General features: G+C 41.1%; 2 protein-coding genes and 1 non-coding gene across 3 annotated transcripts; 2 read left to right on the top strand and 1 right to left on the bottom strand.

The window, feature by feature from the left end:
* The first annotated feature begins 1,836 nt into the window (after window positions 1–1,836).
* Window positions 1,837–9,898, top strand: tex261 (testis expressed 261). The gene is made up of 6 exons (XM_030753313.1): window positions 1,837–2,189; window positions 5,344–5,423; window positions 6,074–6,227; window positions 7,954–8,021; window positions 8,133–8,235; window positions 8,558–9,898. Exons 1-6 carry the CDS (start codon window positions 2,120–2,122, stop codon window positions 8,671–8,673), a joined length of 591 nt encoding a protein of 196 aa, XP_030609173.1. The 5' UTR covers window positions 1,837–2,119; the 3' UTR covers window positions 8,674–9,898.
* trnak-cuu (transfer RNA lysine (anticodon CUU)) lies at window positions 8,334–8,406 on the top strand. Its single transcript has one exon. It is a non-coding gene; the product is annotated as a tRNA-Lys (tRNA).
* A 175-nt stretch (window positions 9,899–10,073) lies between the features above and the next one.
* Window positions 10,074–15,573, bottom strand: ankrd53 (ankyrin repeat domain 53). The gene is given in 12 exon segments (XM_030753547.1): window positions 10,074–11,413; window positions 11,416–11,551; window positions 11,554–11,580; window positions 11,582–11,653; window positions 11,656–11,865; window positions 12,933–13,053; window positions 13,141–13,238; window positions 13,240–13,306; window positions 13,548–13,672; window positions 13,674–13,748; window positions 15,067–15,178; window positions 15,470–15,573. Coding segments are annotated over 12 exon segments (1,311 nt in total). The 3' UTR covers window positions 10,074–11,249.
* Window positions 15,574–19,756: the final 4,183 nt, after the last annotated feature.

Below are 19,756 nucleotides of genomic sequence, written 5' to 3'. Positions count from 1 at the left end.
GAATGCGATCGCCTGCTTCTCTCCCAAGCTGTCTGTCTCTTAAAGCTCGATCCTGCAGAAGAATAGTGGCTGCCATTCATTTAGACACATTAAAGCTGTCGCACCCAGAGCCCAGAGGTGTTGCTGAGATAAGAGCCTCGGGTGATCTGTGGCATCCCTCCTGAAAGTTTTTTTTTAAATGTAGCAGGCCGCCTTTTGTTTTCTCACCTCCACACAGATACTGTATATATATGCAAGCATGCATGCATCAGTGAATACATACACCTTCACACCATGCTACCTGCCTCCCTGCCTATGTGCATTTGTTAAAAGCATTTGAAAAGAGGCTGAAATTACTCTCACCTTTGACTCTGACACCATTTTACTGTCTTCACACTGTTTCACATTATATATTTACTTTATTTAGCTCTTTACCAGAAGGTCTGCCTTTTCCCTCTTAATCATGCATTTTTTATTGGTTTATACTTCAGCCTCAGAGGTGTTAGGCTTTGAAATATAGTGTGCATGCCCGTCTTTCTAGCTGTTGAATCTATGCACATAAAAGCCAGTGTCTGAGAGGGAGAGAAAGAGAGGGAGCCCTCTGAAAAGGATCCTATAGATACTGATGATATTGAAGATGTGTCATTGACTCACACAGAGGTGAGATCCAAATAGTGTAAATTTATTTTCCTCTTAATGTCTTTTTCTTTAACTCAAAATATATACTGATTTCCTTGCATTGAGTTCTAATCATGCTGCCATTCAGCCCACTTCTAAGGTCACTCATGTGTCTAATGAATACAGAGATCTGGTCTTGTTGCTTAAAACTATACATTCTATTCATCAGCGCCCTACAGAGGAAGCTGAAAAACTGGCATAAGCTATAGAATAAAACAATTGGACAGATATTATTATTCTAAAGTATGGCTACTGTGGATAGACGATGTGGTTGCTTCAGGGCCAGGAGTTACAAGTCTTAACAAACTAATAGTGACATCTGTGGCTTGCCTATTTAATGAAATGTGGAAATACATAGAGCCCGCTTAATATCAGCTTTCCTTAGAGCTTCTATCTCTTTAGGGGATATAGCAGTAAATACCTATGTCCACATTTTTGCTTATGACTTTGACTTCATAAGGAAGCGTTTTGTTTTATGGAAGGCTGAAAGAGCCATGATTAAACAAAAATAAATAAGTAAAGAAGACTCAATAAATAAATCTGCCATTTAAGGCCCCCAAAATATTAAAATAAATAAATGTGGGTTTTAACTAAATGAATGAAACAGAACATCAAATCTGAAAGTAAGTAATATGTGAATAAATGAGTCACATTTTATGAAAATAATATATATATATATATATATATATATATATATATATATATATATATATATATATATATATATATATATTTTTTTTTTTTATTTTTGCCTACATCCATCTATCCATTAACTTTCTTAACCGCTTATCCAATTCAGGGTTGGGAGATTGGAGTCTATTCCAGCTGTCACAGTGCGAGAGGCCAGGTGCAACCTGCTAATTTAGAAACACCAGTTAACCTAACTTGCATGGCTTTGGACTATGGGAGGAAGCCAGAGAGACAACAGGCAGGCAGGTTTGAACCAGGATTCTCAAAAACGGATTACATTTTGACTTACTGTTTTTTTCTAATTCCTCAAATCTAAGTGCGTTAACTTATTCTTAAAATATATATATCCATCTAGCCAAGCATTTTCTCTCACTAATCCAGTTCAGGGTTGCAGGGTACATGGTGGACAGATGTGGTGCTAACACCAAGAGACAGACAACCATTCACACTCACACCAATGCACTCACCAGTTAACCTAACATGCATGCTTTTGGACTGCGGGACGCCACATAGAAAGGCTCCAGCCTTTATATTTCTTATCAGTTTATTCTCAGATAACTGTATCCGTGTGGGGTTGAATTGCTCCTCCAACCACAGGTGGGAGTCTAACCAAACAGGTCCGTCCTCTCCGGAGCTGAGGCCCTCTTTACGGCTCTCCTCAGCTGAACCGAAACACAGGGGAGGGACTTTGACCAGCGCTAGTTAGCAACCAGCTAGCTGCTTTCTGTATTATTTTCTTATTGTTTTTGTGCGCTGTTGCATATGCAGAGCGATGTGGTTTATTTATTTACTGAGCTGGCTGTCGTTGGTGATCCAGATATCCTTCGTCACGTTAGCGATAGGTAAGTGCACGCTGAAATCCCCCTGGAGGTGCTCTCCTGTTAGCTCATATTTACCTGCTAATGCTAGCGGACTAAGTCAGCAGATTTAAGTGCGCCAGCAAATAAAAACGGAGCTCCGTTTTGCAAACAGCTACCGACAGAGAAAATAAACTATAAATAATATAAAAAAAAACAAACAAACTATAAATAAAATATACACATAAATGGTGGTAGTGAAACTTGTTAACTCTCCGAAGAGCTGGGAGCTACCTATTAGCCTCTGGGTTATCTAGCTTTCGATTACAGAAAGTTATGATAGTTAACATTAAATATTTTCCATATGAGTTTCTTTAACAAGAAACAGAGAATGCGCAATAGGTCAACATTCAGATTTTTCTGTTTTCAAAGCAGTTTTCTTGGGGCAGGGGGATTATTTTCGCAATTTCTCTAACTCCTCCTCCTAATCGATACTTAAGTGATCAGCGGGTTCAGCCTCTGTCTGACTCCGGCCTCTGCCTTGAACCTGCAGTCTTCATGGAAAGCTAAGTTTCAAAACGACCAAAAACGTGTTTACATTATAGAGGAGGAGGTTAGCAGAACCAGATGAACTAGCCTCCTCCGTGTCACAAAACTTGTACAAGAGCCTTGGCCTAAAGCCAGAGGTCTTACCTGGCCACGTAACACCTGCCGCAGGGCACGCTCCGCCATAAGACCTGAGCATGATACTGTCAGTAAATGAGGGAATAAAACAGCAGTTACGCGTGACTTACATAATTTTCATTATGGGGTAACGTGAACAGTGTTGATGGAGAGCAACATTTTTTATTTCGGTTGCAGGACTGTGAAAAAGCTTTTACTTATTTTTTTGGTTTAATTGCACCCACTTCACAGTTTCACCTTTAGAGGAGCAGCCATTAATCTTCAGAGCAAACTGATTAGCCCTCAATCGTTTTTGATAATTTAGTGATTGTTTTGGTGCTTTCTCATAGAGTACAGAATTATAATTCAAAACTTTGTAGGTTTTCAACTTTTTTTTTAAGCAAAACAAAACTGTATGATGAGATGATGTAATCACTTTAGGCTTTCAGAGGTTAGTGTGGGTTTTTAATTAATTATATAATTACATGGGTGGCATGGTGGTTAGCACTGTCCGGGGTTTGAATCCTATCTGCCGGCTGGGCGCCTGCTGGAGTTTGCATGCTCTCTCTGTGCCTCCGGCTTCCTTCCACAGCCCAAAGACATGTTCGGTCAACTGGTGATTGTAAATTGGCTGCAGGTGTGAGGTAGATAAAGTGCTTAAAGTTTACAGAGTGAAGTGTTGTTTGAATGCATAGTTAAAGTGTGACTAGTAGTTAAAAGCGCTTTGAATGGTCAGAAGGACTTGAAAAGTGCTATATAAATGCAAATACATTACATCCTTATTTGTTGGTGCTTGCGTTAAGCACCCAAAACATAAGGAAATAATCTAATAATAAACAAATTAGAATCCATTTATTCTGAGCTAAATGAGATTAAAACAGAAATCAAAGAGCTCAGACGGGTTGGAAGGGTCATAAGAGGGGTATTGTTTTTGGTATGTTTGTTTAACAATATTACAACAAAACTATCAGTCTGATTCATACAAGGTTTGCTGAAAGATGGCCAGTGACCCCTAGATCACCTGATTACATTTTTTCCATATTTAGGTCAAGTTAAAAAAAAAAAAAAAAAAGAAAATCCTGAAAATTTGAATTGATATTCAGTACACAGTTGTGGAGGGCCAAGAGCTAGAGCCAAACTGAACACCATCTGGATCCAGTCCAGATTGTGGATTTGCAGGCTACTTGGATTTAACATGGGGAACTCCATTTAATGAATGTTTTCCATATCTCAGCTGGAAAAAGACACATCATCCTCATTACTTGCAGTAAGAAGCATCTCACTGTTGTCCTTAGACATGTAACATTTGATTGGGAGGTGATCCGGATTTTAGTTCAACTTTTTAAACTTTGGAAAATTATGTGCATGGACAATAGGAACTATGTGTTATCTCTGTGATTTAGTGTTTGGAGAGTGACATGTTTGTGAGATGTCCAGTGTTCAAATCAGATAAAACGTCTGCCAGGGGCGGGTTTGTTTTATCTGGCATCACTTGTTAATACATGAAAAAAAGTTGGAAAGTAATGAAATATACTTCCAGTCATATATATAACTGTAAGCATGCATTTTTTCAGTGATTATCAACATCTATAACTTCATTATTATTACATATTACATGTGAACACCAGCCAAAGCCATTACTCAAATCAACTGCTTGTTATGAGTAATGTTGCATAACTTCTATTAAAACCCCCCCGATAGAGCAATTAGTTAGTATAGAAAGTTGTTACAGTTGGTGCAATTGAGGAAGGAGGTACTGACGTGATTTATTCCTCACTGTCTCCCTCGCTTGTAGTGTTAAGAAGCAGTTTTGTAATATAGCAACAGCAGTGCACTGCATTTAATTAAAACTGAATTAGTTTCATAGCACTTTAAAAATGGCAAAGCGCTAAAGGCGGCTTAATCACACTCTTGTTTCTTTCTTTCTTTTATCTCAGTATTTTTTTTTATTTCAAATTTTAATCAGATAGTGTTGTTATGATCTGGGTTGTTATCATCAGGTAAATTGACCAAGCATTACTAAATTCAATAGATGTAACTTTTTTTTTTTCCATATTTGGAGTTGAGTGCAGCAGGCTTTCCTTCATCTTTGCTTTGGTCGTCGCCTCTGCCTGTGGTTCACACGTATTGATCAGTCTGATCAATTTCCTGTCTGCGTTTGGCCTTCCTTCCACATGAGCTCAGTAACTGTGGGTCATGTCAGTATTGCCCAAATGAACCTGTATTATTTGTTCTGTCTTTGTTGCTCTGGCTGTTTGCCAGAGCTAGGTATTGAATGTCGATGCATCCTTTGCAACAAATATAGAAGACCATCACTCAGAGATTGCCTTTAGTAAGATTTAGTTGCTCAGGTGGTACCAAGACCTAAAAACTTTGAGTCTCAGTTTTTTTTTTAACTATCTCTCCAGCGTTACTTAAATTTCTAAGTAATTTTTCTTTCTTTTAATCAGAAATTTTTACATCAGTAGTGACATTTAGAGAGAGCAGACTGAGCGGTATCTCTCTCTGTTGTTCATTACCTTTTGTCTTCCCCCAGCTGCTGGCCTCTACTACCTGGCCGAACTAATAGAAGAATACACTGTAGCCACCAGTCGAATAATAAAGTACATGATACTGGTGAGTACTTGGGTGTGACATGATGATGTAATTGTCTTTATGTACTTGTTTAATGATATACTGTACACTAGGGTTGTCAAAAAAAATCGCTACTTGGATATTAATCGATACTAAAAATACTCGTGCGACAGTATCGATACAACAGTGCCGTCTTGGCCTCCTCCAGCTGACACACAACTTCACACAGCACCGCTGCAGACAGGCAGGCACTCCTGTCTCCTCCTCCAGGCTAACAGCTGAAGTAGTTTGTTCATAAGACTGAACAACACTATTGTGCTGTTTGTTGTACTCTTTGTTTATTAGCTTCAGGTTCCAAAAAAATACTTTACCTTCATGAAATTGTCCTGAAACGATCCAAATAATTTGTAAAACAAATAAAACCTCAAAATGTAAATACTCATTTTTTTAAATCTAACTAATAATTTGGAAAATTAGTTGAAAGTAAACAAGTTAACTTTTTTGAGAAATGACTTCTTCACCATTACTTCTGTTGTTGCAGGATGGGATCAAAATCTTCCCTGTGGTATTGAATGTGATATAGAGTATATTCCTGGGTATCCGTATCACATTTGAAATTCTACTATTGTGACAACCCTGCTGTACACCCAGGTCACACTGTGCGGTTTCACAGTTTGTGTGAATGTGTCCAGTTCTCTACAGGTGTGCTGGTAGGTCTGTATGTTTTTGAAGGATTTCCAATATTGATGGTGGGAGTCGGCCTCTTCACGAACCTGGTGTATTTTGGCCTCCTGCAGACCTTCCCCTACATACTCCTGAGCTCCCCAAACTTCATCCTCTCCTGTGGTAAGGTTCGCCTGCATTTGCATTTAATTGTTTGATAAAACTACGCAAACATAATCAAGATGTTAAAAAAAAGTAATAAAGCAATAAGGATGGATGCCATCTGCTGTTCACACTGATCAGCCACAAGATGTTAACCACTACCTTAACTCTGTTTTATTGATCGTCTCATAACAAATATTATGCTGGGAAGGCTTGGCTTCAGGCAGTAGCCTCCACTAGCAGGATAATGTGCCTCACTGCACTTGGGGGGGGGGCTCAAGAAATGCAGCAAATAGCATGAGGGGTGTACTACAAAGCCAGATTAATGCTTGGCGAGCTGTGTCGAGCTTAAAGTCAGAGCTCTCTGTGTCTCAAAAGTGGCTCTCTTTTTGCCTGGCTAAATCATCGTGGTAACTCATGCTGAACACTTAACCGGGTCAGGTTATGGTGAGAGTTTTGGATTAAAATTGCACCGCAGCACCACATTTTCACTGATTTATTTTGAAGTGCATTATAGAGTCTCTGTTGGGGAAATGCATTCTGTATGTGGAAGCTGTTAAGCTGTACCTTAATTACACCACAAATGAAGCGTAAGCTGCATTGCACTGTCTCTAGAATGTGCATTTATTAATTTGGTGATGCAGAAAATGTATAAATGTTTTTATGCTTTATTCTAATCTGCTGCAAAGTCTCTTTTACACTGCTGGAAATGCAGCTGCTAGAACAGAGAGCCCACACCAAGAACACCTGTTCAATCAATAAAATTAATTTCACTTTGATCTGCTGACAAACTGAAGTCCACGTCCTTTATGAGGTTGTGGGGCGCTAACTTTTAATGTTGAATCTTTCCAGTCTAAAATTTCAGAGCTCTAATGCACAGCCGTCACATTAGAAATAAACACCGAGTGCACTGAGAGAGAGCACTCAGCGATTATTAACTTGAACTAAAGTGTTTATTTTACCGCTCTGTGCACAAAATCCCAAGATTAACGATTTTTCTGCAGCATTAATCTCTTATTTGTAAAAAATATTGCATTTTACTGTTAGATTCTTATGATCTTTATAGATTTTTAATCATCATTTTACCATCATCATCTGATAACGTCTGACTAGAGAAGGCGGCACTCAGGGAACATTTTGTGCTGAAGAAGAGTCACATGACCCCTGAAGCGCTCCTTTTCCACAGAGCCTGAAGGAGAAATCCCAGCTTACCAGAGAGTTGATAACCACTGTCATGATATACTCGTTATCTCCAACTGGGGGGTTTTAGTTTTTGTCAAGCCAGCTAAGCCAAAGAAAGCCTGGCTGTGTTTAACTTAGTACCTAGTACACCCCTCTGGCCTCCAGACTCTCTAGATCCCAATCTGATTAAACCTCTGTGGCATACCCTGGAACAAGCCCCATGTATGTGTGTCTAGATCAGGGATCCTCAAATCCAGGCCTCGAGGGCCGGTGTCCTGCAACTTTTAGATGTGTCTCTGCTTCAACACACCGGAGTCAAATAGAAGTCATTAGCAGGACTTGACTGCATACTGAGGAGGTAATTCAGCCATTTGATTCAGGTGCGTTGGATCAGGGACACATCTAAAACCTGCAGGACACCGGCCCTCGAGGCCTGGATTTGAGCATCCCTGTTCTAGAAGGACAGATTCCTTTCCCTTTTAAACCTATGTGGACTCATTACTCATGAAACTTTGTCAATACACAGCATTTGTCAGTGACATGAATGTACATTTTCTCGCTGCAGTGTTGGTGGTGGTGAACCATTACATGGCCTTCCAGTACTTTGCACAAGAGTATTACCCATTCTCAGAGGTAATTTCATCTCAGATTCATGATACGGTGTAGTTTTGGATATAGATCTTTTTCTGTAATAATTTCTCTTTCTTGTTTAATCATCTGCCATTTATACCTCACTGGCCATAGGTGCTGGCCTACTTCACCATCTGCCTGTGGGTGATCCCGTTTGCCTTCTTTGTGTCGCTGTCAGCAGGCGAGAATGTTCTTCCATCCACCATACAGCAAGGAGGTAACGTTCACATAAATGCTTGTGACAGGTGGTGGTTTAATGTGCAGTCTGTTTAAAAGCAGGGCTCTTGACAAACTGTGGGGCTCAGTGCCATAATAGCCCGGCTAGCTCAGTCGGTAGAGCATGAGACTCTTAATCTCAGGGTCGTGGGTTCGAGCCCCACGTTTGGCGTGTTCTCTTTGCACTTTGTTACTTTCTCAAGCACACTTTAAGTGTTTAAAACATGCTTCCTGCCTTTTAGGTGTCAGTGCAGGAATAAAACTCAGGTTATAAATGACATTTCTGTTTTTTTCTTTCTTTCTTTTTTTTTTTTTTTTTTTAGATGATGTGGTTTCTAATTACTTCACCAAGGGCAAACGGGGGAAGAGGTCTGGGATCCTCCTTGTGTTCTCTTTCCTGAAGGAGGCAGTGCTGCCCAGCCGACAGAAAATGTACTGAGGGGCTCGGACTCAGGATGCAGCCTCGGGGGGTTGGTGGTGGAGTGTGAGTGTGAGTACGTGTTGGAGATCAAGGGGAAGCAGGAAGGACACTGGAAATTGTTTCTGGATGGGACTAAAATAAAGCACTGGCCAAATGGAGAAGAAAAGCAGACAAAAAAAAAAAAAGGACGGACCAATGAACAGAAAGGAGCTTCCTGCTGGCCGAGCCGACGAGATTACCCGGGCCACGTCTGTTTGAGCTTGTCTTTCTGTCTGTACTGACTGCCAGCAACACCCGCCGGAGACCTCTTAGTGGGGATCCTGTGTGTAGCGTGATGCTTTCATGTCATGTTGGACTCCATTTTTTTTTTTTAAAGCTTTAGTAATAACTCTATGTGCGGGGTTTGAAAATAACAACCACAGATAAATAATTGTTTTGTTTTTTTTCTGTTATTTTTGCGTCAAAGGCCTCACACTTTCATCTGAGTCAATACACAAAAGTAGCATTACAGATAAACTATGGCAGGTAAAATTCTGATGAGGAGAATTTCTTAGACATGAGACAGATTAGAGGTACTTTATGACTAATTCCTGCAGGGCAAGCTTCGGTTTTGATTTAAAAAGATGGCATATCAGTTGAAGAAAAGATGCTACAGGTCACCAGACAAGCATTTTAATTAGATTACTTGACATGAAGACGGACAAACTGTGAAGTCCTGCTCTGTTTACAACGTATGGCATGGTGTAAACAATGTGTCACCTTCCACATCATATCTCTAAAAAATGATTAAGTAAAAGCACTAAAGGATTAGTTTGAAAGCAGGCATCTTTCCTATGTTGGATCATCAGTATTTGGCCACAGAATCAGTTAGATTTATTCTGCTTTTACAAATTCATCAATTAACAGCATTGTAGTGTTTTTTTTTTTTTTTTCCTTTTTCTTTTGGACTGTTTGTAAGAATTCATAGTAATTTTTCTATATTGATTGAAGAGAAAACCCAACATCAAAGGCAAATGTGAACAATGTAAAGATCAAACCTGTGCAATGACTTTATTTTATTGCTGTTGGGGACGATAGCTGCTCAGTGTGGTATCAGGAGAGAAACATTAATAAGGCCAAAATTCCTTTTATCACTTACCCAGTGTGAGTCATCACAGGCTGATATGCACACAGCTGTGTAATTAAAGGTTTTGTTCAAATAACTTTGGATTAAATGGTTATTTTTACAGGCTGAAATAAAGGCAGAAACAGAAGAAACAGAAACAGTTCCTGATGTTTATTATTTAGTTAAATCAGTTTATAGCTCCTAGTCTGTTACATTTTATTTGCAGCACGATGGATTTTCTAACTGTTGCCCCCCCCCCCCCCCCCCCCCCCCCCCCCCCCCCCCCCCCCCCCCCCCCCCCCCCCGACCTGTCAAAAGTATGTGTCAGACCAGATGGCTTTCTTTTCCAGATCTCATGTGGCCCGGTCACAGAGTGCACCAGGTTGATGCTAGTGTGCACTTTGACCCCCCCATCAACGTGTGAAGTGCTCCATGAATTCAAAGGAAAAAAAACACAACACGTGCAGGCGCACACACACACACACATACACACATACACATCGTCATCTGACAGGCCGCACCTCGCAGTTCACACTCTAATGCTGTTGACAAGCCCTCACCTGGATCCCGATTTGCTTCCCTGGGGGAGATCAGTGAGAGTGCAGGGATACACCTGTGACAGGCGACCCAGTTCACGAAGGTTTTTCTCACCTTTCATTCACCCCTCTGTTCACCTCGCTTTTGTAAGTTCAGCTTCAGGAGCGGGGGTAGCATATTTAATTTTTGCACTTTGAGCTGTGATTGCAGTGCAGGTGGTTAGAGCGGGTGGGCCACTAATCGCAGGTTCAATCCCTGGCCAGGTTTTGTTGAACTTCTTGGGTTTTAAAATGTGGACGGCATAAAGAACAGTTATAAAACTGTGTGTGGGGGGGTATTTTTCCTTAACTTGATTTAAAAGCTAGTAAAGGGGACTCTTCTGTATTTTCTGTTTTATATTGTATATATCCTGTTATGGTGGTGGATGCTCATGACATGTTTTAAAAAATGAGTATATATATATATACACACATACATACATACACACATACAAGTCATCCCCAGGAGCCAAAGCTCATGTTTCAGACTGCACTAAGTACTGTTCTGCTCTTGGCTCTCTATGACGTTAATGGGACCAGATATCCCTAATATGGGCATCTCAGGCACATACTTCTGGTTCTGGTTCAGCTGTTTAAGCCTACTGCCAATCAGAAGAAAGATGGCTCAAGGAGAGGGTGTCCTTAAATGGAGACAAACTAAGCTTGTTTCAGACAGGATGATCTGAGGTGTTGCACTAAGGTTCAGTATAAGATGAATAAGGTTTATGAATTATGACTCATGCAAACCTACCCTGGTTGAGTTCAAGAATAAAAATATGAAAGTGAAATGAGTATAATAGGCCTCCTTAATGCTTCTGATATATAATGTTAATATTTCTACTTGAAATAGCCATTTGATAAACTATAAACCATTGAGTGACACTTGAGCTGTTAATGCATTTCTTCTGAGCTTGTTAACCAATTTCAAGTCTAGTTGAGGCCTCTTCAGCACAGACTGAGACTCTCAGTAGTGGTTCAAACTCCAGCACCTCAGCCAGGTGCATGGCCACCTCTGTCCCAGGGGGGGTGCTCTGTTCCTGAGGGCATCCTTGATCTTTGTCTTCCATGATGTTCTGCGCTCAAAGTCCTGAGGGCTGGCGATCCTGGAGGGAAGGCTCCTGGGAAACAAAACCCTCTCAAGGACATCAAAGGCAGGTTAGGAGCGGGCGAGGTGTGCTTCCCACTTGGTCGTGTACTGAAGTTGCCTGCTGGCAGCCTGTCCCTCCAAATGGTGACGCTGTCAGACGAGGTCTGGTTCTGTGTGGGGGTCTCTCTAGCTGGAGCCTGTGAAGATGGTCCACGCCTGGGAGATGAGGCTGCAGGTTGCTTAGGAGGGGTGCGCCTGTCTTGAGGACCTTCTTGCTGCTGTTGCTCAGGCTGGCCCTTCGCATGTTTGAATCACGAGTTGCTCTGATCTGTTAAGAAGCACTTGGCGTGGTACTTGCTCACCTGCCCCCTGGGGGGGGAAATCCTTCAGGAGGGCACGCCTTTCTTTTCCGCCCACTCTGCCATCTTCTCATCGAGGAGTGCCTGATGATGGAACGAGATAAAGTGCAATCAGCATAATATGTTTGGGGAACAATGGTTTCTCATCTGAAGCTGCTTTAGTTTTACACAAACTTTAGTTCTATCATAAAATTGTTAAAATTGTGTTTTCCTCAGTGGCTGGTGGTCCCTTACATTGCAGAGGGCCCCCTGCTTCATGGGCGCTGTGGCCTCAATGTTATCATACAGTATCCAGTGCCGTGCGGTGAGGTTTGTGACGGGTGAGGCACTGACTCGTCCAGAGTCAGATATTCACATATATGAACCCAAAATAGAATCTTATATTTCAATTTTGATTATGCTAATGATTAATTAGGCTTTAATCAACTCCATACTGTTCAACAATGATGGCAAGAAAAACAAGATACGTAATTAAGGTCAAACTGCATGTTTTTTTTTTTGTTTGTTTTTTTTTTGGGGGGGGGTCTCTTTTTAAATAAATTAAAAAACCATGTATTATCTGACCTTTATTTGAAGATGACGTCCATGCTGCTGCAGCACTGCCCCCTATCGTGCAGTGCGGTACTTCCTGACTCCCTCCTGTGTATTTTCAACGTGCATTTATGGCCGATCACAAAGAATAAACATGTCACACAAATTCATTCAGTATATTAGACAGACTGTGGAACATCAGCATGTGTAGCACGTGTGTAATCAAACATGTATCTTGGCGATATAAAGAGAGACAGCAGTGGGCACGCTCCAGCCGCCTGCTTTCATTCACTGTATGTGACACAGCCGCCACCAGAGTGAGCCACAGCACTGCACGCCTCGCCCCGCATTTCTTCTTCCATGTGTTTGAACAGGCGATGCGTCAATTCCGCGATTTTGACCATTAAAGTGTTGAAATAATTCATAAAACCGTTTTTATAGAGCAGTCAAGTGGTCAAATGTATTTTCTCTTATCATTGTTAGTATTTTACTTGTCCATGACGACAGGGGCGGCACTGCCTCACCTGCCTCCCCTGACTGCACGACACTGTACAGTACGTGTATATTCTTTGGGTTCTATACAGTTTTTCTCATTGATTTTTCACATCATATAAACTAACCTTTCTGCTAAGATCATTCTGTTTGGCCATATCCACGAGCTGAGTATATAAGGCTTGAGCCAGCACTCTCTGCTCTCTTTCTTTCTCCTTATCCACATGCCACATACAGCTTTTCAGAAACCTGCACACACACACACAAGATCTGTTTAAAGAAATAGTTGTTTCAGCTGCATGTTTAAACATTTATTTTGGTATGAGCTCTTTCTACCGTGCCACCCTCCTGTGACACCAGATGCAGGCCAAGTCCAGAGGCGTTTGTCCTAAGCTGTCCTTGGCCAAAACGTCTGCTCCAGCTTTCACGAGGATTTTCTGCACAGTCGAGGAACCCCTCAGAGGCGGCCAGGTGCAGCGGGGTCTGCCCCGAGTCTGTGGTACTGGTTGGGGAAAAAAAAAAAATCTCAGCTTCATCATCATTATCATCATCATCACCATCACTGTTGTCAGCATAATCATTGTCATTACAATCATTAATCTCTTTTAAAAAGCGTTACTTTGATGATTTGAATTTCATGTAAGCAACAGCCTGAAGCGCAACTAAATTTCTATTTAGAAAATAACCCAAAATAGAAATACAGCTGCCTGCGCAGGAGAACAGTTCACAGAGAAAGGCCGTACGCGTTGACGTCGGCACCGTGCTCCAGCAGGTACCAGAGGCAGGTGGAGGTTCTGGGGAAGCTCTGGTAGGATAGGACCATGTGAAGGGGCCGGCGACCCTGGGAATCACTGCTGTTGATCCACTGGTCGCCTGGACTCGACCAGGAGCTGAACAGCAGCCAGCTCGCCATAAAGGCAGGCCTCATGGAGCTGCGGCAGACCCTGGAGGATAAGTTCTAATTAACAACCTGCTATTTCTATTTAGATATTCCAGTTAGTTTTTCCTTTCCCTGATTTATCATGTGCAGTTGATGTACTACTGGGATGGTAATGTTTGTACATTTATCTAAAATATATGAATAGGAACAGCTTTAGTATTTGTAAGATTATTTTGGACCAAACGGATCAATAGGTAGTAATAAGAATGCAAAACCTCTTTGAGTATTAGATAATTAAATTGTTGTTTTATGTAAACGAAAATAAAGACAAGATGTTAAATTTTAGCTATTTGACCTCTGACCAAGATATCATTATCTTGGTCAGAGGTAATTTTTATATACACAAATTCAGAATTCCTCCAAGTTTTGTGGCATCTACAAACAACTTGAAGATCTGCTATAAATCCTTTAAAAAGCTTAAAAAGAGAATCTTGTCACTTTTTAAAAAAAAAAAAGTTTGGTCCCCTCTAGAGGTCCTCAAAAACCAAAGAGGACCAATAAAACAATTATATTTTGTCCATTACTTCCTTCCACATTATCTTTGGGCCAACAAAAAACACCTCTGACACGTATGTCAGTCTAAGAAATCACTTGCCTCTCAGGGCGCAGCGACCTGTTCCTGCTGCTGCATAGCTCAGCTCATTAACCTTCTGGTGAGTCTGTGCAAATGTTTGAATCACTTTGCACCACCTGATCCAAACCAGCTAGACGGCTGTTAGGATTATGAGGAGGTCCTTGGAAAATTTTGTCTCCTGTAAGGGGTTCCTCTCCTTCAAACGTTTGAGAAACTCTGCGCTAAATTACTTCCAATGCATACTGATTCACCTTAGGAAGTTTTACCACAGTTAGTTCTATTTATATTGTAGTTTTCTTTCAAATGTATTATTATTTTTAGAAAATTATTCATTTTTTAAATTACCATGTGCTACTTGAACAAATTTAATGAAAGTTAAAGCTGCCCGTGATGTGCCGGTCAGGGATCTAAGCTGCTGTGATTTCTCCATAGGAAGCTGTAATGCAGGGACTATTGCCTTACATTTCCTTATGCCCAAAAGTGGTCTTAAGATTTTTGAAAGCCCGCATGGTACACAATTTTTATTATTATCATTATTATTCAATTATTATTATTAGAGGCATGACTTAGCCTTTCAGGATGTGCAAAACCAAAATGCTGTCACTTTTACTCATTCTTAAAAATGTATTTTTAGACAGATACATAAAGTAGATGCATTTTTTTACAATGTATACTGTCCTCAGCTCTTCGTTGCAACGGGATAAACACACCTGCAGGCACCATCTGGCTGTGCTGTTAGTAACTCTACCTGTTGGTTCAGGGAGAGGACACGCTGGTTCTCACTGAGCTCAGACTTCTCCGGGTTCCCAGCAGCCACAGGTGGGAACATCTGCCTGCCCAGCGCACCACGGGACTGTTTCCTGCAAATGTAATCCACGCGGGGAAAAATGTGGTTAGAAGTACGGCCGTGAAACAATGAGACACTCGAGAGTTAAGACGAATATTTCCTTAGATCTTTTTTTTTTTTTTTTTTTTTTTTTTTAAGTTGCTGTTAGATAGCCACAAGTAATCTCTGAATGTGGTGGCGATTGAGGAGCTCATTATAACGTTTAGAGCAGCTAACGTAACCAAAGTACGGTATAACTTTAGACTTTAAGTGTATATGCACTGAAAAACAGTCTCCAGGCTCACAGTATCAATAAAGTTTTTACCCTTTTTGCGTCTGCCTCCTCTCCGGTTTCCGCTTTTGTTGACAGCTTCCATGGTTGCTATGGAAGTAACCAATGTACAGTAACCAGGAAACTAACCACGACATCCGTCCCGAGAAAGAAAACAGTGTTATTACTGTTATAAGCTGTTAGAGTATGTGTTGAATTATTAGCTTTACTGATGCAAAACATGTTTAGACAGTATTTCTGACTTGAAGCTGATGGACGCGCTAAAGCATTAACTAAAGTCAAACACTTTCCTCTATATAGCATATTAGAGGCAGAAAAAAAGAAGGATTGCTATCTTAACTTAACATAATAAATAACTAAAAATAAATTGCATTCTCATTTTCATCACAGATTCAATAAAACCACTTACAGAAGCATTAGTGTCAGTTTTCTATTTAGAGGGCAAAGGCTGTTGAGCGTTTAGTTAGCATGCACATTTAAGATTTATAGTAAATTATTTTGTCATAGCAATACTGAACAATTGTGGTTGCTCTCATGTTAAATCTACATAAGCTATTTGTTCTTTTATCTATTAAATAAAACTGGAATGAAAAAGTTTTCATATACATTTGTTTATTAAGTTCTGTCTGACTGTAATAGCTTGTGACAGATAAAGGTAGATGAGTGGCTGCAGGCATGGTGGAAGCACACTTCCACCCTTTCATGCGGAGTCCACAGCTCTCTCCTCATACATCCCTGATGTGCTCATATTGACAGTTCATTATGATTCCCTGCTGGCACTTGGCCTTAGTAAAGTAGATCAATTTTGCTCGTGCTGCGCAGGCCAGACATGAGGCCAGTATAAATTAAACAGTTACTGTATGGTCTCCATGTCTCTGTGGCAGTAGGCCTCCCGGATCACAGCTACTGACCCAAAGTGAATGTGACCGAGTGCGATTCAGTCGACACGTACATATATGCAGAGGAATGATAGTGGGCATACTGGAAAAAAGGATGTTGAAGACAGAGCTGGCCAGGCAGCAGGAAAAGATGAACTGAAGGAAGACAGGCGGAGGGTTGGTGTGATGGAGGATGATAGGGATAGGGTGAGATGGAGGCAGATGATCCGCTGTGGTGACCCCTAAAGGGAGCAGCTGAAAGAAGAAGGGAGATACAGTATGTCCTATAGAGTTAAGCGTGTTATGACAGAAATACTGAAGTGAGTTTACAATGTTTGAGGCTGAGCATATTAGAATTGCAAGTTTATTAAATCCATGAAAGAGACCAAAAACCAATGTTTGCATTAATTTTAATGTTTAGGCTGGATTTCTTCTTATTTTTTCAGCTGCTCCCTTTAGGAGTCATTGCAGTGGGATCATCTGCATCCATCTCACCCTGTCCCTACCGTCCCTGCTGTCACACCAACCCTCTGCATGTCCTCCTTGCATCCATGAATCTTATGCAGCTCTTCCTCTTTTCCCTCCTGCCTGGCAAACTCCATCTTCAATATCCTTTCGCCAATATATCCACTCTCCCTCCTCTGAACATGTCCGAACCATCTCAGCCTTGCTTGAGAAAAAAAAAAGAAGCTGTGTAATAACTTTCTGTGGGATTTCTTGTGCAGTAGGGCAGTGTAAACAAAGTCAGTTTTAAATGATAATGAAGAAACATGTGACTCAGAGCAACTGTCATCCATTGTGAGTCAACCTAACAAGCATATAATTGGACTGTTGGAGGAAGCTGGAGTACCCAGAGGGAAAACATGTGAACTTCACCCAGAAAGTCCCCAGGAGACCAGGAACCTTCTTTCTGTGAGGTGACAGTGCTAACCACTGCTCCACCATGCTGCCCTCAGTGTAACTGTGTGGATTAATATGTATTTGAAGTAGCTTTTAGACAGTAGGGGAGGTCAACAAGAAAGGAATCAGCTACATCAGGCTTTGACTGCACAGAAAGTACTTTTTAGTACTTTTATTGCTTAGTTTTGTTCTTTTTAGGAGAGCTCTTGACAGTAAGATAGCAATGAAAAAAATGAGTAAACATAACCTGGAAACAGGAAACCTATAACATAACTCACAGAGCTTTAAGAAGAACCTCTGGTACCAGGTCAGAAGAAAGAAAAAATCAAAGAATCTATGTGGGAGCCAACTTTACACCAGAACAGATCCTGGCAAGGAAATGCAGAGAGCTCATTCCTTTTCTTTTTAAATACTTTCCCCAGTGTAAGGGACCAGTCAATCAAAAGACACACAGGCAGAGGTGCACTGATAAAAAAAAACCAGGTTTTATTTAATTCCAAAAAATGCAAATAAAAGAAAGGTAACAACAGTAGCAAAGTGACCATACCAAATGAGAGAGAAAGCTACCTATAGTGGGACAAACATCATGCGTTACTTTAACACAGGGGTCTCAAACTCGCGGTCCGCGGGGCCGCATCCGGCCACGCCCCTACTTCCGGTCCGCGATTTGATGTCAAAAACATGACAATATGGCCCTTTAAGTTACTTTTTTGACATTTCGCTCCCCTCCAAATAAGAGGAGTTAGCTCCCCTCCAATTAAGAGGAGTTAGCTCCCCTCCAATTAAGAGGAGTTAGCGAAATGTCAAAAAAGTAACTTAAAGGGCCATATTGTCATGTTTTTGACATCAAATCGCGGACCGGAAGTAGGGGGCGTGGCCGGATGCGGACCGCGAGTTTGAGACCCTTGCGGATCCCACCAATGCAACAAGTCAGTGAAATTTCTACCGTCCTAAATATTCCATCATTAACTGTAAGTGGTTTTATTGCAAGTGAATTAAATGTCAGACCATGTAAAGTTATAGAGCTTGGTTGCCGAGTCCTGAGGTGCATAGTGGGGTAAAAGTCACCAACACTCTGCTGACTCAAAAACTGCAGAGCGCCAAACGTTTTGTCTGTATAGTGCATAAATCAACGAGAAAATATTGTGAACCTAATTTTTATGGCATCATTTAGAGTATATATAGTATCATATAGTCCAACTTGTATGCGTGTAGGAGGTGGATGAATACTAATGATTATATTCTTATATATTTGTTATCATACTTGTATTTCAGGTGTGTAGTTGTGGATAAAGGCATCACATCCAGCCATCATTATCTCAAATTATTTTAAAAGACACCCTAACCCTCTTGATTGATAAAAACCATGAATGAGTGCTTCCTTTCATAAGTTTAAACACACTTTTTGCATTCGTGACTCCTCCTTTCACTCTTGTGTTGTTCTCACAGCGATCAAGGTCCGGTGAAGGGTCAAGGAGAAGCCACAACCTCCCTGTCTTCCCCCCCAGAGCTTTTCGCCTTTGTCACAACATGGCCTTTCAGCTTTCAGCAACTTTGGTGACGTAGGTTTGTGTGCGCAGAAACAGTGAGTACATGCGAACTTTGTGTGTGTGTGTGTGTGTTAATGTATGAACAGTTCTTGTGTGCGTGCACGCCAGCGTGTGCAGATTAACAGTAAGAGAGCAGCACAGCCCCCCTGTGGCCTCAGTGGCTTCCTCTGACCTCGGTCACGTGCTGTGGAGGTTGAGTGGAAACTTTAGTGCAGAGCTCTTTCATGTTTGACTTTCAGCACAAGTCCCTGGACAGCGACCCCCAGCATGACCACTTCCTTCTGACAGCTGAGTGTATGTTTGGTATGTGCTGTCAAATTCAGTCTGTGTGCTCCGTAAAATAGCTATGTTTCTCTCTTTAATATTGTAAGGTCTTGACCTTACTATGTAGTGTGTGCCCTCAGATGACTAAACAAATTTGAACTGAGCTGAATGAAAAGAAAAGCCCCCCCCAACACACACACACACACACACACACACACACACATACATCATACACAAGTACTTTCTGACAAGTGATGGAGACCAACAACTAGAGACCAGAGTTTTTCTTACTCTAAGTTCAAAGTTCAATCAAAGGTTCTCTCTGCTCCTCTCAGATGCTCACTGCATTAAAATAGTGCAGTGAAACCTGGAAATGCACGTGTGTAGCTGCAGCTCATACATTTGGTCCAGTGCAGATTAGCAATGGGCTGATCAGGGCTGCGTAAACCTACTTAGGATGAGGATGAGAATTAGATCATATCCCAGCAGCCCTGCAGCTGGCTCTCCCATTGGTTCATTTTATCATCCATCTGTTTTTACTGGTTTCACAATGCAAGCTCCTTTTTGGCTAGTGGCACTTAACCAACTGGCTATCACGCTGCAGGATAGAGAAATTGTAAAACAATGAGAGCATCTTTCTTATATGTTTTTTAATTAAACTGCCTTTAAAAGAGGGAAATTGGTGTATTACAAGTTTTTAATGGGAAAAAAAATCATGCGGAATAGAC

This window comes from Archocentrus centrarchus, chromosome 18 (assembly GCF_007364275.1).
Source record: "Archocentrus centrarchus isolate MPI-CPG fArcCen1 chromosome 18, fArcCen1, whole genome shotgun sequence".
Classification (NCBI taxonomy): domain Eukaryota; kingdom Metazoa; phylum Chordata; class Actinopteri; order Cichliformes; family Cichlidae; genus Archocentrus; species Archocentrus centrarchus.
This window is presented reverse-complemented; position numbering and strand designations above follow the sequence as displayed.

What these genes read in the sequence shown, in the direction of transcription:
- tex261 (XM_030753313.1), top strand. Translation starts at nt 2,120, where the DNA reads ATGTGGTTTATTTATTTACTGAGCTGGCTGTCGTTGGTGATCCAGATA. An exon ending in TAATAAAGTACATGATACTG is followed by an intron (nt 5,424 to 6,073) that starts GTGAGTACTTGG and finishes GAATGTGTCCAG; the next exon opens with TTCTCTACAGGTGTGCTGGT. An exon ending in AGTATTACCCATTCTCAGAG is followed by an intron (nt 8,022 to 8,132) that starts GTAATTTCATCT and finishes CACTGGCCATAG; the next exon opens with GTGCTGGCCTACTTCACCAT.